Source organism: Pseudopipra pipra, chromosome 4, assembly GCF_036250125.1.
Source record: "Pseudopipra pipra isolate bDixPip1 chromosome 4, bDixPip1.hap1, whole genome shotgun sequence".
Lineage (NCBI taxonomy): Eukaryota > Metazoa > Chordata > Aves > Passeriformes > Pipridae > Pseudopipra > Pseudopipra pipra.
This window is the reverse complement of record NC_087552.1, coordinates 34,057,518-34,076,775: the sequence shown is the minus strand read 5'-3', so window position 1 is coordinate 34,076,775 and position 19,258 is coordinate 34,057,518. Positions and strand designations below refer to the sequence as shown.

At 35.9% G+C, this 19,258-nt stretch overlaps 1 protein-coding gene across 9 annotated transcripts in view; it reads right to left on the bottom strand.

Annotated features, from left to right (window-relative positions):
* Positions 1-19,258, bottom strand: part of RAPGEF2 (Rap guanine nucleotide exchange factor 2) — a 181,132-nt gene that overhangs the window by 30,055 nt on the left and 131,819 nt on the right. For 7 of the 9 annotated variants that reach the window (XM_064652356.1, XM_064652354.1, XM_064652353.1 and 4 more), the window contains 6 exons: positions 16,521-16,652; positions 7,474-7,651; positions 5,626-5,762; positions 4,945-5,103; positions 3,120-3,272; positions 2,589-2,753 (listed from right to left, as the gene is read on the bottom strand). In XM_064652356.1, the coding sequence (XP_064508426.1) occupies positions 2,589-2,753; positions 3,120-3,272; positions 4,945-5,103; positions 5,626-5,762; positions 7,474-7,651; positions 16,521-16,652 (924 nt within the window). The remainder of the gene's footprint in view (positions 1-2,588; positions 2,754-3,119; positions 3,273-4,944; positions 5,104-5,625; positions 5,763-7,473; positions 7,652-16,520; positions 16,653-19,258) is intronic. The other 2 variants (XM_064652355.1, XM_064652361.1) reach the window with 1 other exon arrangement.

Below are 19,258 nucleotides of genomic sequence, written 5' to 3'. Positions count from 1 at the left end.
AACAATTTCCTGTTCATGTACATTTCCAAATCTGCTTAATTCTTCAAGCACATGATCATAAAAGCTTACGAGACAGCTTTATATTGGTTCTTGAATCTCATGTCTTTAGATGTGCCACCATTAACTTCATTTGGCACTTACCTGTGTAAAAGAGTTATTGTATGTTTAGAGAGGCAGGAAAAAGGAGCTCCTGCACAATGCAGAAAAAAAGTTTTAACAGCAAAATCCTACAATTTCTTTCCTTAGAGTCAATCTTTCTGTTTACTCCTCCTTCTTTCTCTCCACCACTACTCCCCAGAAGCAACTACAATTCTTCAAGTTTAGAAGAATCTTAGCTGGTATTTTATAGTTTGTTAGAAAAAAAACCCTAAAGGAATACTACTAATTAATATTAATGAAGGTAATGCCACAAAATAAGAGCTTCATTTTTTAAAACTATATGCTTCCACTATAACATTCTCTCTTTTAGCATGTGATTTGATTTGGAACATCAGCAGCACTGATGATGAAATAAAGAGTTTTGATGTCTTGAATTAATATTTATTCACACTTTTTTAAAAAGTTGTTTAATCCAAAATGGTTGTGCCACTCAACACTACCTCTAAAATACAGCTGCATTTCTTCTTTTATGCTGGGAAAGTAAATTAGTAGGGATAAATCTCCAAAAATTTCAAAACCTAGAGCTTAAGAACAAAGTCTCATAAAAATTTTAATCACCTAGTGCTAACCTCTGTCCATTCTTCGTGTCTGCACAAAATCTAAACATCTGCAGCCTCATATGCTAAAGGGCTGACACCAGGCATGTAAAACCAACCACTGCCACCTTCACATACAGTTTCTAAGTAGTTTTCCTTTTACCTCAGCAAAGCAAATGAATTCAGAAGAATTGCTGAAATTAATGACCAAACTAATAAGGTACTTCAGAAGTCCTCAAGAGTTGTAACAGAAGGCAACTGCACAGCACTATGTGCTGCAGCTCCCAGCCACAGGGACATACTTGAGATTTTTCCACCTTTGAAATTGAAGAAGAACTTCATTCCTGTTAAACAGCTCTGATATTTTTCAATACTGTGGTTGACACTGGAAGATCCAGACAATGTCTGGATAAATTTAGGCTAATTGCAGATTTTCTAAATTGGCTGGGAAGTTGCAAACCATACCACATAACATACTATAAACTTCTACAGTAACAGCCTCACTGTCAATGCTGCTTTCCAAGTTAGGACTTACTAATCTATACCCAAAGGACACCATGCTGGGAAGATTTGAATGGTGACTTCCAAAGGAATGCCACTCCTCGTGTCACAATCAGGAACACCATTAAAAGACAATTAAAGCTGTAAAATCAAGTACCCTGCCGCTCAGCAAAATCATCAGTAAGGCTGGATCTCAAGTGTCCCAGTATGATTACTCCTGAGTACTAGTCATGCCCAGGAAATTTTACTCACTCCTTTCAGTCTCCTCACAGACTATCAACCCCCAGTATGAAAGGGCCAAAATCTTGCAGATTCCTTATTCCCTACTTGCTTATCTCCACTTGTCTCAAGCTGTTCTCTGCCTCTTGCCTTTCTGTCAGTGCTACTGGATGTCAGAAAAGGTTGGTCATTGAGGCAGCAGAACAAAGAGCTGCTCTGTGTTCAGACCTGATATCAGCAACTGCGCTGGCTCATGCTTTTACGGAGGCTGAGGGGATTATCCACTGGAGGACAAGCAAAGTGAGTTTAAAGACGAACTCCAATATTATAGCTCTGAAGCTGTAACAGTATTAGCTGCAAAGCCTATCCTCTGCCAGATGTATGATCCTTCCTCCGAGGCATAGCTATACTAGCATTTCTAGAAGAAATATCTAGATTTAAATAAAAGTTGAAAACCAAATTTCTCTTTAGCCTTAATAATAAAATTCTCTTGGTTTCAAATTTAAAAAAAAAAAAAGTCTGGAAATTTTTACTACTTATTTTACATATGAAGTGAAAATAAAGCAATATAGTGTGAAGTACAATATATCCTCAATACACAGTGTGCCAAAAGTGCATAAACCTTATTCTTCCACCATGGAAATTTTATTTAGGGAAGAGGATATTTGATTGCTTTCTTGTGTTTGGGTTGGGTTTAGTGGGGTTTTTTTTAATGCCACATAAAGCTCATCAGATTCTTAATGCATACATTTTCTAGTCTCTTCACAAAAAAAAACCCAACAAAAAACAAGAAAGTTTGCCAAGTTGTGTACAGAAAAACAGAACTCAGTTATATACTCAAATCTGGAGGCACAATAAAATTCTATTCAACCACATGAAATAAAAATACTGAGTATTGGAAAAAACCTTTCTGTATACTTGCAAACAACTAAGTTATGTTGTAAAAACACAGCAAGGTAAAAACATGGCTAATTTACCTTTCCTGAACACATTAATATTTAAATAAAATGAGGATAAAATGTTCTTAGTTTTAGCCATATATTCTGCCATTAAAATATGTCCCTAGCTATTCGTGTCTTATTCAGTTTAATCATTCTCTCTAAAACATATTTTATTTAACAGCTTATGTTTCAATTCAAATGGTAACAGGTGCATAATTCAGGAGATTTTAACCTTATCCCTGAGGCTGGGGTCATTGAACCACTCCAACAACTTCTTGCCCACTTCCATTGGGCTGGAAAGAAAGGTCCGATACGTCAACAGGAAGTCTTCTATAAATGTTGGGTCTACCACAGAGTGCTCTTCCACCAAATGCATTGTTAACCTTTCAGCTGTTCCCTATTAAAAACCAAAACAATGAAAAGAAATCTTAGTTATTAAAATAAATTTTCAACACATGCAAATGTGTTTTCTTAATGAAGATGCATTACACTAGAAAGAATACTGCCATCCATTAACTGATAAACTAAGCAAACATAATGCCTTAAACACTGTGATAAGAAATGTAAAAAATTTATGTAATTAATTTCTACAGAAATCACCTAGTTGTCAATGTGCATATTTATAAAGAAAATCTAGAAACAGTAACAGTCTGTTTTCAAATATATATTTGTAATGTTCTCAACTAATCCTGGATCTAACTTGCCAAGTTAAGAAGTTTATAGAACATAGACTTTTGCAAGAGACTCTTTCTTTTGCTTTTACCTTGATGACAATGTGACCTTTTCTTGTTCCAGTGCGATCAAGCTCTCTGTGCTCCTTCACCATCACAATCTCCCCTTCCTCTTCCACCTTCTGCATGTTCTTTTCCACTTGATTGAGGATGCGGCAATAATCTTGCTGGGCTATACAAACAAACTGGAAAGAATCATCACGCACCAGTATTAAAAGGTAAAATCTTCAGAAAAGCATGTAGACTTAAGCTGCAAGTATTCTATTAATAGAAAAGATAAAGAAGTTTCTCAACCTGCAGTGAGTCAAATTTGTCTTTCCAGCAGTTCAGCTGTAGTAAGCAGATGAATACATAAGCACAGTACTTCCACTACAATCTTGCAGTTAGAGGAGAACAAGATCCATTAGAGCAACATGATTTAGCATTATCAGCCATTTTTGCTTTGACCTCCTCACTGCTGGAGATGTAGTTCAGTACCCTAGCCAGTATTTTTTTCTCCCATGAAAGGTTTTGTGTTTAGAAGGGTTAAAAGAGTGAAGTGAAAACTTAGCTTTTATTTTTTGTTCCTATTGCTATGGTAAATTATTTTCATTTTTCATAGCTATTATTACTATTAAGGTCTATCTTTAAGAAAACAAACGTTTATTCAATTAATGAGTGCAGGCACACAGAAACAAATTACTTCTGGATTAAAGCATACAGCAGGAAAATTATTTTCTACAATCATCTGTTCAGCCAAGAATATATGCAAGAATAACTATCTTAAGAATATTCCTACACTGTGCAAATATAATTAAGAACAACTACAAAACTTAGAAAGACAATACTTGTACACACTATGAATTACCTTCTATAACTTGTTAAAATTTTTATGCCTTTGTCTCTTTCTGGAGGCAAGATTAAGCTGTCTTCATATATGAAGTTGGGTATCTTAACTGAGAGGAAATAAGCGTTTCTTCTGATTAAAAAGTTGTTAAATCATCATGCATGTACTTAAGACAAAGGCATGAGAATCAGAGACAGTATTTTCTCCTGCATTCTTTAAACTCATTTACACACCATTTCTTTTTTCCAGCAGCTAGTAGTAGCTGAAACAAGTCCCATGGTTTGGATTTGTTGAAAACATTATCCTAACAAGAAACCATTTACGCACATTTTGCAAGTTAGATGGGCAAACCAAACCAAGTGACTTCATTAATACATTTACACCCATTTCAAAGGTCATCTTCTTGAAGTTAATTAGCCATCAGGACCAAGCAGAATGCTTAATTTGGCCAAGGCTAAGCTATTATTTTCTGCATGGGAATAAGCAAATAGCAACCACATACCCAGATTAGGGCCAGTATGCCATGAGAAGCATTCCTTACATCTGACTGCTACTATTATAGCAAACATCAAGGCTTTTTCCTTGAAAGGCCAGATTAGCTGAAAGTAGATTTTTCACTCAAACCATAGGAGAATTTGTATTACCTAATATTCAGCAGCTGAGTCGAGTAAGGAAGAGCTATTACCTGTAGAAGTAAAAGAGCCTGTAATGGCTAACAGACCTTAAGGTCTTAAGGTCTAAGACCTTAAGGGAGCACTGGAAGTAATGGGTGGAACGAGCTGATGGGCCTCAAGTTCTGAAGAAAGCATGTAGGCAAACCTCCTCACCCAAAATGATCCCTATCCAGAAGAAGATAACTCAATTTCCCAGATGGTGGGGAAATGCAGGAGCCATATCACCCAACCAGTGTCCAGGGTTACCCACTGGAGATTTTATATATATTCATTTTAAAATAAAACTCTGTCTCTTTACTGAGTTGCATCACACCCAAATGTTTGTGAATTTGCATGTATTACAGTCTGACACTCTACCTGGCAGTCATCCACTTTGGTTCTCATCACTCCTTTCATATATTCCTTTTCCATGGTAGGGGAAACACCAAAACTGTTCCCCATGCACAGTATCTCTGTTCTTCCATCAGGATACGTAACCTCCACAGAGCCATTCAAAATGACTGACCAGGAATCCAGCTACAAATCAAATGTTGCAGGATACATGAAGACCAAATCACTTAATATTGTAATATCATACTGTATAAATACAAGATTCACAACTTTTCTAAAGCAAAAGTTATTTTTAGCACCTATTGAAAAAATTATAAGCGAGTTTGCCTTAAATGTACAGTATTTCAAGCTAAAGAAACCTGAGGTCTTAAGTTTATCTTTAATATTAAGAAGTAATGTAAGAATGTGGGGAAAAATAGAAAGAAGGTTTTAAAACACCACTTAAACACTGAAATAAACTTCCCAGATCAGCTCAAATAGGCAGGAAGCATTTTGTACAGTATTGAGAATGTTTTATTATGTTTTTATTGCATAAGAAATGTGTGAGTGCTTAAACAAAAGCTTTCAGACTAATCCACAACAAAAAGAGGTTTGATTTACCTGATCAACGTTACCTTTTTTTTTTTTAAAGCAACAAAGGAGGACTTTAACCCTGTGGAATCTGGGATGTTTGGTATAATAGGAGAGTCAAAAGCAACTTCTACTGACCTCTTCTCCATCGTTTAGTACAATAGTTCCTGCTCTCTCCACAACTGCAAACACCATTACAGCACAGAGCTCTCTCCTCACTGACATTGTCATGTTGGCAAAAGCAGGCAATTGATGCATGAATTCCAGTAGTTGTTCTGAAGGAGAAAAAGCCCACTGAGTCGTGCATGTCAAAACAACAAAGCACTGTAAAGATAGTTCTTCAGCAAGATGCCTGAGGCTACTTAAGCTAAAATGCTGCACAATCGTTTCTGTATCCTAATAAATCATGTACAGTGGCCTGTTTTAATTACTGGGTATTTTGTGGACACAGACTGGCTGGTCATATCATCAATAGAAGCCCTGCAAAGTAAAAGCAGAATGGAAGAATTGTAATGTAACCAAGAGCTCTGAATACAACCAATGATATTTGTAATACTCCAGTCAGCATAATAACTCCCTGAAGACTAGGACAGGACTATATAAAACACAGCAAGACAAACTGAGCAAGTTGTTTGGTAAAGCCATCCCCTCCTAGGCTAGACCTAACAGTAAACTGTACTTGATCATTATCTGGTGGTTTCACAAAGTTCCTCTCAGACGGACCAGATAGGATTACTGTCTTAAAGGTGACTACTCCTGCTCTGACTTCTGCATGCCATTGAGTTGCACTTGTATTCAACAACATACTTCTTGCATTTTCATTTTTTATATTGTTCATAACTACAGTACTCAATTTTACTTAGCAGTCCTGCTGAATGAGTATATGCCCTAAGAACATTTTTGCATCCAGTTTGATCTAAAACATCTACTAAAAGGGTTCAATAGGACCCCATCTTTTTCCTAAATCACAGAAAGTTTGCAGTTAGAAGGGATCTCTGAAGATCATCTGGTCAAACCTGCCTGCTCAAGCAGAGCCACCTACAGCCACTTGCACAGGAACGTGTCCGAATATCTTTTGAATATCTTCACGGAGGAACGCTAACACCTCTCCAGGCAACCTCTGCCAGTGCTCAGTCACAGCTAAAAAAAGCATTTCCTTGTATTCAAATAGAGCCTCCTGTGTTCCCATTTGTGCCTCTTGTCTTCTCACTAGGCACCACTGAGAAGAGTCTGGCTGTCATATTTACACCCTCACTCCAGGTATTTGTATGCATTAATGAGATCTCTGAGTCTTCTCCAAGCTGAACAGTCCCAGCTCTCTTAGATCTTCCTCATATAGAAGACGCTCTAGTCCCTTAATCATCTGATAATCAACCTTAATCATCATTTAGTCATACTTCAATAAAAGAAAAAAATCAAATCTCCCCAGTGAAACAGATTAGATTAGAATTTAAATTCTAGTTCTGCTTTGCTTTCAATGTATTTACCTGTATGCTAACATAGCAAATTAGTTTGATTAGAGGCACATTTATGCTCAGGTCTTAACAGCTCCAATGTTTATCACAAATGTCCAATCACATCACCACAACTTACAGTTACAAAATACACCCTGATAAGCAGTGTTGATGTTAATGTTGACTTTGCCAAGGTTCTGTCTAACTATTTTCCAGTTCACAATGATGTTTACTTCATAAACCTGTTCTGATATCAATTAGAAGCTGATGCTTGAGATCAAAAGGGCAAGCAAGTAATAGGCTTCACCCATATTATGTGCATTTTCCTCTTCTTCTTTGTTCGCTAACTGAAATTATGGTATTTATGAATCTCCTTACAGATAATAACTGTAATAATATATAATAATAATAAACACTAAACTTACCAACTACAAAAGCCAATTATAAAAATAAAACCTCAAGCTCAAAAACTAATTCTTTTGGGGGTGAAGGAGAATATGTTTAACAGTATTTCACACATTGCAATACTTACCAATATCATCATCTGTCCTGTCTATTGGGTCTTTCTCCAAGCAGTCTCTAACAATATCCCTACTCATCAAAGGATCCGATGCCCTTTCAATGTCTTCTTCATCATCATCATCTTCAGAATCCACTGCTGTCTCTGGCAATCCACTGAGATCCATATCACCTGCTTCACTTTCTGTAGCCTAATACATGTATAAACAATTAAAAAAAAAAAACAAACACCAAAAAAAATTCAAATGTGTTCTGTTACAGATTTATAGTTAAATGTACAGAAATCTGCCATCCAACAGATCACTCAAATTCATTCAATATTTTTATATTACTTTTTTCTTCACATATCTTTTTAGAACAACTAAAGATTAATCTACCAAAGTCACTGTGTTTAAACAGAGCTTTTAACATTCGTTTTAATCAGTCACACGTAAAAAGAATTCAACAGACGTTATTTAATCAGGAGGACTTGGGGGGGATGGATGACATATTTCAACCAACAATTTTTTGAAATATTAGTTGAACATAATTTTTTCAATAAACAATTCATTAGACAGTTTCTGTCCCCACCCCAACACGATGTAATTTTAAACAGACAGTTTTGGGAAATAAGTACAGCATCCAAATGCTACAGGAATTTTGTTACCTCCCAGTAATGTAGGACCGTATTTTTCTTCTACAATTCCAGTTGAACATAGTTAAATATGGCTTTCATTTGCTGATAAACTGCCTAAGAATTTACAGATGCAGAAAAAAAATGCAAAATCATTGCTTAAACACCACAGATGGACTACACAGATTTAACCTCCTTTATATTGTATTAAAATGAATGAAAACATAGTCCAGATATAGCCTGAGGTCGTTAGTATAGCACCTAAAGGTAAATATACTTTAATGACTCAGTTTGAAGACCAAACACTTAATAAATCCCACAAACATTTGTCTGTCACAGCTGATAAAGCTGTTTTTTCTCAGAACCTGATTTAATACCATGGCAGCTGCCGAGGCTCAGCTATCACAATTTTTAAGGAAATGCAAGCTTCTAATGAGCAAGTTTTAAACCAAGGCTTGAGAAATCCATTTTCACAGGCCTTGAAGGGATGGTTTGTTTCTGAGACACACACGATGCATTCACGACTGCTTTAAAAATAATACATGGGACAAACACGGCTACTGAAGCTTGTTTGATCGATCTGTCTCTCACTCTTGTAAAAAAGACAACCCACAAAACTAGGTCACTCTCAAATACAGAGAAGGTAAGACAAATTGCATTGGTAATTTCGTAGAATCATCTTCCCTATCCCTGCCTCACTAGCTGTGGCTGACATCTGTTACTTTAATGCCACTAAAACAGCCACCTTATGAATGGTAACATATGGCTGGAGATGGATCAGGGCTGCTACTGAGAGTCTTAAATGCTTCTGTCCTACAGCACAACACCAGCTTTATAACAGGGCCTTGTTAATGGAACAAGCATGATAACAATATCTACACAATATTCGAATTATTCTCACTTTGTGGTTTCGGGTTTGGTTTCTTTTGGTGGTGGTGGTTTGGGGATTTTTTGTGGCTTTTTTTGGTTTAGCTTTTTTTTTTTTTTTGCTGTTGTTAAGAAAAATGCTCATTTTTAAGCAGAATAAGGAAAGATACTACTGGCATACAAACAAATCAGCAAAATGATAGCACCAATAGCAGTATTTTAATTAGCAGTCTTACTTTGTTTAACATGCATGTTCCCTATGATACATTTGAAACAGTTGCTGTAACTACTCTTTCAAAATAGCCTTCATCAAAAGTGACTGGTGGAAAAGTTAGTGGCGATGAGTCAGTAGATACACAGCTTATGACACCAATCTGTCAAAATGTGAAGTTTCCAATAGTGAAAATTCCAGTCACAGTGGGACTGATTCACAGTCAATTTTGCAAACCTTCCCATTACTAATAAGTGCCCCTCCTACCTGCCCAGGTTAAGCTCTCTCAAAAGCACATTAGTAAAATGAATGCAGAACTCAATTTAGTCACACAATGCTAACATACATGAGAAATTTCCACATATTGTACAAAATTTGATAATTAAAAGACAAGTTATTTCACTGTCTTAGAGCAACAAAAATAAAAGAAGTTGAAGCTCTTTTATCAAGAAAAGTTGATGCTATTTAAAACAAATTCTCACACCAAATTAAATGTAACTTTGTACTCAGAAATAATATTAAAAATACTACTAAAGGCTACAAGCATTTCCTGAAGATGATCATCTTTTACAGAGCTTTTTTTTCTTTTTTTGACAACTAAAGCTATTGGTGAATGAGAAGCAACTATTTCTAACCTACCAGCTATCAGAAAATACAAACCATTCCAACAAAGCAGCTCAGCATTGAATGCAACAATCTACAAAGCAATGAAGTTTATTAATTTAAGACACCTTTATAAATATTTTTTGAAAAAAAAAAAAAAAAAAACAACTTTTTTCAAGCACCTTTCTGAAAATGCTATGATTACCCAAAAGTTAGCAAAGGAAGATAAACTTAGCTTTTTCTCATAGGCAATATGTTTTCACAGCAGTAAAAAACCCCCAAACCAACCTAAAACAAGAAAACCCTCATTCCACAAGGACTCCTTGTGTTTATACACGCAAAAAGTTTTTTATCAGTTTTGTTACAAAACCACCACAAATAGTTTTTTTTTTTGCTTAGTAGCATCACATATGACATTAAGTATTCAAGGTCCTCTTGCTGACACGTGAAACTTCATAACCGGCCTGCTCTGAGTATTTCTGCACTGCCTCATGTGTGAGAAAAATCAAGCATGTCTGCACAGGAACCCTTAGTTAAGAAGCAAAAGCCTTGCATCTATCTAAGACTAAAGGGGAAACCTCAATTAGCCCCTTATTAGCTCAGCAGCCGAAAACCAGAACACGAGATGAACATCCAACAGAATTTGTACTACAGTCAATCATGAGACTTAGAGCTTTTCAGAGCATTTAATCATGGATGAAGTACACCTCAGAATTTCCTTTCCTGGATGCATGTTGTACTTTGTTTTTTGGGTAATAAGAGAAATTAGCTTCACTTTAATAAATCTAAAGAGATAGCATGCAAGAAAAATGCTGGTTGCAGCTTGAAGTACAAAACAATGTTTCTCCAAAGTCTGAATACCAACTGTGATAGTAAATTTCTCACATCATCTTTCCAACTGTGAAGAAAATTTCTGAAGCTTCAAAGGAATCTCACAATAGTGACAGCCTAATATTTTATTTGTCACATCACCAACGAGACATCAAGAGATTAAGACAGACATTTTCAAGCCTGAGTTGAAGGGCTATTTCACATTTGATACCCAAGGACAATCTGCCCAATATTAAGTAGTGTCTATAAAGGCTAATATTGCAACAATAAAAAAATGGTTGCTCTAACTGCTAAGGCTCTTGAAGTCCAAACACACCTCCAGATTTGAGTGATAATTAATTAAACAAATACTGTGAAATAACTGGGAAAAGATGTAAAATAAAGGAGCCCTGTATAAGTTCTCGGTTAGCCTTTGGTTCCTTAACTGACTGGGGCGGAGGGGAGGAGGATTAAAAAAAAAAAAAAAAAGAGAACTAGTATTCATTTCTCCTAGGTCAAACTGGGCAGACGGGGGAAATAGGGACTCTGCTGGTCCCTTTAGACTGGCGTGAGAGGAAACTGATTAATCCCAACTCTGCTGGTCTTTCATTTTTCAGAGGCATCATGAAGATGGGCATAATGAGAGAGGTGATGGACTATGTGAGCAGCTAAAGAAGATGACCTAATTTACTGCTCGTTTCTTTCTCCAATGAATTTTTGGGTTTCTTGAGAAAATAGATTAGAAGAGGTCAAGGGGGATCCATACCTTTACACAGTTAAGTAACTCTCACCCCAGTGTAACAACTGCTTTAGCACACACACATCACCCTTAGTATGGGAAAGAAAGCAAGGAGACTTGGAGAAGTGCTTACAAGATGACTGGCTCTGTTTTAGGCAGCCTTCATAGTTTTCTTTTCACTTTGGGGAAAAAGCTTCTAGATGATAATAATATAAAGAAAAAAACCTAGAAAACAAGTAAAATAACCACAGTAACTACTGATTTCTTAGTATTTTAAACCGACTATTTCAACCTTTACTTTTTTATTTTTATTTTAACTACTTTCTTTAGGAAACATTGCATCATTTTGAAGAATAAATTCCCTTTGTGACTACTGTTACCACCTAAATCAACAATCAAAGATCTCCAACTACGCAAAACACCTGAGACCTAAAAAAATTTAAAAAGCAAGAATAGAAGAAACTTCTTGCACAAACCAGAAATATGTTCATTGCCTGGTGCAGTACTTCAGTCTCATGAAGCTAACAGAGAAAGCAGCCATGCTTAGCTCAAAAAATCCACTTCTTCATTACTTTTTAACCATTGTAGTTTAAGGGCTAAAAAATAAACTAAAAAATGAAATTAAGAATGTTTATTAGGAAAAACATTTATTTTTTACTTTCTAATTTTTAAGCCTGTACTGATACAAAACACCAAGAACACTGTCTCTGTCTGTCTCATGAAATCACTTGTAAAAGTCTCGTTAACTTGAAACATTCCCTCCTGTCACATAGACACATTGGATCCAGCTTCTCCACAGAGAGAAACCATGGCTGGGGTTTAGTTTTAAATTACTTTTCAGAAGGCTGAGTAAAAGTTTAAAATATCAATAAATTAAGATGGAATTCAATCCACGTAATTATAATATGTATTTATTAAATACTTATATGTACTACAGTCAACTACAATTATTACATATACACAAATCATACATAAATCTAAGGTAATGATTTTTCATACTCCGTTGACATGAGTGTAAATGGCCATGAAATACCTTAAAACTCCTTTAGTCCAAGATTTTTACAGCACTCTCCATCTCTTTCAATGTCTACCAAAAAATTACAACACAGCAGCCCACATCTGTCATAGAAGTGAGCCTGAGCAGTTTTCCTCACTAAAGATGAAAAGATGTAACAATCCAGACAATGCACACCAGGAACAGCATCCTACCCTATCACCAACTAATTGCTGCTTTCTCAGAACGGGGCATTGTTCGCCAAGACCACAGGCATACAGAACAAGGACTCTGAAAGGTACTCCTTGGCTATGAGCTGCAGGATAGATTAAGAGGATCTAAATTTACCAGGAGCAATAAGGTACTGGAGAGGACTTAGCTGAAACTGTGGGGGGCAGGAGGAGGCAGCTCACAGGACATAGTTTACCCGAGCTGCGTTTCAGAGGCTGATACAGTCAGAAAGACTGACTTTATCTTAAGGTAAAATCTCTTTATTTTGCATACAGTGACTCAGGGGCAGGCTCCATGGACACTCTGGTTTGGGAGAGAGAAAAGTCTGGGCTCCCTCAGGAAGACTTTCTGGAGAGTGGACCTTTCTTCTAGGAGCTACCTTATCAGACTCATGAGAAAGCAAAGCTGACATCTTGAAAATTTCTAAGCAATACACATATCCTGGGAGGGTCTCAGAAAGGATGTTCCTGCTTTCCTGTATTGCCAGTGGTATCTAAGCAGACGCCAGAGGGCACACAGAGGTGGCAGGAAGCCACTGGTCTGAGGACAGGATAAGGCAAAGAAAGGTTGGCAAAGAGCTGAGCCAACACAGCAACGCCTTTCCAAAACAGGGTGGGGGGAATAACACAAGTTCATGAGCTTAAATCTCCTCCCTCTCCAACCAGGAACATAGGAACAGGTATAGGAACCATTTAGGAGCATATAGGAACAGGTATATGCTTTCATATAGGAAGCATTACCTAAGCCTGAGAGTCAAGAGGGAGCAGCCATACCTGAGAAGCAGCAGTGAATGATTCACTTTGCCAAGTCAATACAAGACAGAATCAAAGTATTGTTCTTGGCAAGTACAAGCCAGCACACAATCTACAAACATTCAGCATCCCCTTCCTCTCAAGTCACCCTATAGAGTTTGTCACTTGATGAACTTATTTCCTAAAATAAAAGTAACAATATTTAAGGACCTTATTAGTTGGCACCTGAAATGTTTTTGAGACTTGGGTGGGGTAAACATAAAGGTTTATTTTATTTTGGTAAGTGCTTCTTATCCTAAAAGAAGTTCTTTCATGTGCAACGTTTGACAAACAAATTTAGATACCGCATTAATATTTAAAAGGAAGTATTCTCAGTTCAATGTTGAAAGCATCTGAAGATTCAGCGTCATGATTTATTAAAAAAAAAATCTTAAGAGGCCATGAATGCGTTTTCACTGCAAGCAGCTGCTCTTAAGGTTACAGAACTAAAACTTACTAGTATGCAAAACATGACATATCATTACCTCAGATTTCAACAGTAAAGATCTAAATAACAGTAAAATTTTAAAGAACCCCACATTTATTTATCAGTTGGAAAGCAAGATGGTAATCTTTCTAAATCATTGCTTCTACTTAGCCATAATGAACAGAAGTCCACTCCACTGAACAGAAAAATGCCATTAGATACAGAACATAAGAATCAGAGGAACAATGATCATGAGCTTTGCCTAAGATCTACTAAATTTGAAACAAAAAAAAACACATTGATGACTTGGTTATGGTTTACTCTTTTTGAATAAACACTTGGGAGAGAATTAAAAGGCAAACAACTGAGAGAGAATGATTGATCCAATCTCTTAGTTTAAAAAAAAAAATATTTCTGCTTATTTAATCCTTAACCTGACCTAGAGAACTCAAATTACAGCCATTTTATTTTGTTTTGGGATTGGGGTTTTTTGGCAATACTTAAACATACCTTAACGTTGCTACATTACATTCATTATGACTGAAATCGAGGCCAGAAATTAATGATTTACCACAATTTGAGAAATCGAGTCAAACAATATGTGGCACCATTAAGTTAAATTCAAGAATTTAAGAACCTTATCACTTTCCACACCTGAATTTACCATTTTCTTAATAAACGTTTCCTCAAGTATGTGTATTAAGACAAAAACATGTATGGTCATATTTCTTGCTGTTGATATGGACATAGGTTATTTTAAAACTTACTTTGACATTGTGCAATTACATAGTTCTCAATACATCTGTGCCAAGACACCTTTAAATGAGGTATTAATTGTAATTAATTGAAGAAACTGGATAATATTTTGAAGATCACCAAGAATGGATTATGTTTGTAAATTAAGTTTAAAAGAATGTTTAAGAAGTAAATTTCCTCTGTGTAAATATTTCAGTAAATCATTAACTCCCTCCAAACATCAACCATTCTGTTGATTCCATTATTGCCAATAAAATTTACAGGAGTCATTGACCAGTATTTCTCTGGAGTTTCTATAGCTGTTTGTTATATTGTTTGGTTGGGGTTCTTTAATTGCACAGAAATTCAATGATCCTTTTCACAGTTATGAAAGTTTTGCTGAAAGTCTTTGCAAAAAATTTACTTCCAACTTATCTAAAGCATGGCTGTAACTACATGCCACCTACGACTGTGTCTCTAGAGGTACTTGTTATTTTTATGTTAAAGTGAAAATCTTTGCAATGAAAGGGATGAAACTCTATAAAAGACTGGAAGAAAAAAGCTGATTTTACATCATCTTCACTCTCACAGTATAAACATAAATCCTGTCTCTAAGTAATCCTGTCTTCAGAAGAAATTCTGATAAACCTACTTGACTGACATATGCTATGCCTGAAGTGCAGTTAATTTGACACTTTTCACAAAAATAAACCATTGCATTATTGCAATTAACTGTCTAAATTGAACTGGGACCTTTTTATAGCTTATCTTCTTCCACAAAAAAAAACCTACAAGCTTATTCACCTGAAGCAGACTACATCCTACAACTATGATCACAACTGAATTTGTATGTATTTGTATAGATGTATTTCCCATCATTTAAATGACTATACTTGCAATTATAGAAGCATCCCAAACAATCATTATTCCTCTTCTAGTAAACAGTACTTCATGTAGAAGTGGTCTCATTAATTTATTATTATTTTGATAGAAATATATTTTAATTGGATTTGATGCCTTTTTTTCAGAATAACAAATTGGTATACTCTCCTTATCAAGACAGATCCTGCTACAACATTTCAAGAACAGTAAACATCAAGTGAAAAATGCAGACTTCCTCATTTTATTTCACTTTAGATTTTATTTTCCAATTTAAATTTAAACTCTGGATCAGTTTCACAGTAAATCTCTTCAAAATCAAGCTGTTCCAAAAAAATAGCACAGAGCTTCACAATGTGAAGCCCTCTCAGAAGTGTAACTTTAAATAAAGTGTCACCAGTTCAACCTACCCATCTTTCTGAGGATGGCCAGGAGGGAATGCACTGCTAAGATGTTGCCATCAGGTTTCTACAAGGTGGAGAAACTGAAATTTGCCCCTAAAGTCAGGCCAGCACAGGCTGCTCACTGTGTGTTTATTTTTCCCCATCACTGAATAGTTCTACACTATGAAGCCAACACATCTAAGAAATACAAAATACAGGATCAAGAAGAAAATCGCTCACTTTACAAGGTCCTACATCTATAGTTTTGATCTGTAGACATCACAGCTGCTGTTAAAAATTTAGCTAATCAGATAGACAGAAAGAGGAGGTGAAGTGCTGGAGTCAGGAACAGAATTCCTTTGCCTTTTAGGTCCCTTTTTAGGTCCCTTTATGGACATCTGCTGGAGAAGCCATACTGGTTCTCCATGCTGAAGTTCAGGAAGATTTCTTCCCCTCAAATTACTAACAAAATTCATGAAGCACAATCCTGATATGCAAAACACTAAATCTCTACGTGGCTGACTCAGATCCTAACAAACTACAGTGACATGTCATGTTGCTGTGCTGCAGATTACTCGAGGAGTTTTCAAACATCAGACTAATACAGGGTGGATAAACCCCTGAAATTATTACAATTCAAACAAAAGTTAGTTTTTTGAAGTCTACCAAGTACTTCTTCAGACAAAAACTGACAATAGGCAACAGCATGGGCATTTAGCTATTAACAGCAAAACTCCTGGTAATTAAACCTCCGATCAGCATCCATTTCAGTCTTACCTGGTAGATATCAGAAAGGCTGCTGCTTCCTGAATCACTAGTGATGCTACATCCTGAGTGACTAGATGAAACGTGGGTCACCTGTGGGTGGAGACTGTCAGTAAGGTGCAGCTTTGTGAAATCTGCAGGAAGCTACAGGTGGAGTAAAAAAAGCATCATTACAATTTGAAGGAGATACACAGCAAAATTAATTCAAATCATATATGTCACTTTACCCTCTGCCAGTACCAAGTGTATTAAGGAAAACATTGGGCCTTGAGAATGCAGCATAAAAATTTTGAGGTTTGCAGCTTTTTAAACTCATGCAGAGGTCAGCAAATTGTTGCAAATATAAGAGATTTAAGAAAAATGTATCTGAGGACAAACACTAGTGAAGCAATATGCCAAAACTCTTCAGTATCTTGCTATAGTGTTTGAGTAGAATTAAAATGCATATGAATATTGTGCAACTTACAATATCAATAGTTTCCTGTAGAATTAAAATTAACAGTTAAGTCACATACTTTAAAAAATCAAAAAGCACTGCTCTGGATTTGGTATATTTTGTTTCTCATGTTGACAGAGTACATTAGAGACAAGTAAAATCCAAGTCACTGAGCTATCCATTATACTTTGAGCCAAATAATATGACAGCAAATAGGAAATGCGGGAAGACTGATACAATTATAAAGAGCTACAATCCTGAAGTGAGTTTGCTCACATGCAGTGCTGAAGAATGAATCAAGACTGTGTATTTGATCACTGAACAATCATCCATCAAGATTTGTGATGTGTATTTTCACTATTGCTTTATGCACACAGCTCCCATGAAGATCTTTAAGAACTGCAAACACTGCCAGACAGTAGAAATGACAAAGGAAAATATCTGCTATATGAAGAAATATTTAAATGCTATTTCAGGGGCAAATCACTCCTCTCCCCAAGAAGCCTGCATCCCACAGCTAGTTAACAAAAGTATGTTAATGTATCAGTTTTGCTGTGCAATAAATTCTTCAATAATTAAAAAAACCCAGCTTTGCTCATTAATTTGTTTCAACTCAGACAAGGCAGATACTTTCATCTTAAGGAATTGTGTTTGTATGAAAAATGTCATATGCAGTATGTCCATCCATGTCAATTATGAATGCTACCTTGGTGCTATTACCGTTCTTCCTGGATGGAAATGGAAATAAGAGTTCATTCAGCGTTAAGGCAGAATAAGACGATCAGGATAAAAGGTTATGAAAAAAGTCATCTCCAAGTCACAAGAGAGTGTGCTTGAGAAAATTATTAGCTCTGTACAGCCAAAGATACTGAATGATTTGCCTTAAGTTTGTTCATGGAGCATGACAGCCAAAGATACTGCTATTTGCCTTAAGTTTGTTCATGGAGCATGACCTGAAAGAACCCTGGCTTTAAGATTTGCCATGAAAAGCACAGACAACTGAAAACCTTAGTCTTATTTAGACTGACTGGCATTTCCTACTCTAATATATCTGAAAAGGATTTCTTCCTTATCACGGCATGACTGTATCAATGATAATAAAAATGGCTACATTTTAAACATTCTTTCTTAGTATTTTACCTGAAAGAGGGGTTAAAACCAGAAACCAGACACTAATAATACTAAAATGCTTCAGTAAGCCCAGAGCTAGAGTTGATCTTCATCAACAAAGAGAGGGCAATTAACAAAAGCAATACCCTAATACAAACAGCCATGGATGCTGCCTCCAGAAAAATCTAGTTATGCTCACCACTTTTGATGATGTACCAGAAGGAGAAAACAGGGCACTAAGGGAGTGCATTATAGTATCTGTTGTCTTTGCTACTTCACTTTTCAATCTGTAAGTTTGCATTATCACAGAACTGAACCATATATATTGATATTCAGGCCACTATGCAACTTTTTTTTCCTCATTATTTGAGTCATTCTACAAATAACTATACATTCCATAGGTAGAATGCACAGGAAATGAACTGCCATAGCTTCTGCAATGTGTCGATGCCTATTTCAAAAGTATAATCTCTCATAACTAAAGCAGTCCAGGTTTATTTCCAAGTAGAAATCCTACACATTATTTTAAGATACATGCACCAATTATCTCAAATTCACACATTTAATAACTTAAAAAGATATAATATTTTGAGAGTTTTACTTTTTATAACAAACTAGTTCAGTCCCAAATAAATATTAACTCCATAGAGAGCTGTATATGAATACAGTCTTACATCCAGCCAAACTCATTCAATTTTTCATAGTGCCCTGCAAATATCTCCATGTCATTAACAATGACATTTATTTTTTATCAATGCACTAAAAATTTTAAAAGAACCTCGCATCAAAGCAAATCCACTTAGTATGTTAAAAAATAAAATCAAGCTATGTTTAATATAATGACTGCACTTAGTGTTTTAAATGAACAGCAAGAATTTATGTTTTGTTACTGCACAGGCAAAAGGAAGAAGCAGGGATTGCACAATAACTGATGGAATATGTTGCAAATAAAAGCAAGCCTTCAGAATTTTTTTGGCTGTAGACAATCAGCTGAAAGCTTGGTGATTACTGGTTTCAGAGTAACTCCTCAAGTCAAAGCCACGCTGTACGAGCTGGACTTGCCAAGTGGTGACAGAAGATCAGAAGCAGGCATTTTACTTTAGGCAACCTAACTCGTCACTTTGATCCTAATCAAATAGGACTATTTACAAGCAGAAAGCACATGCTCACATCTTTGCAGAATACTACATCTCTGTGCTACATG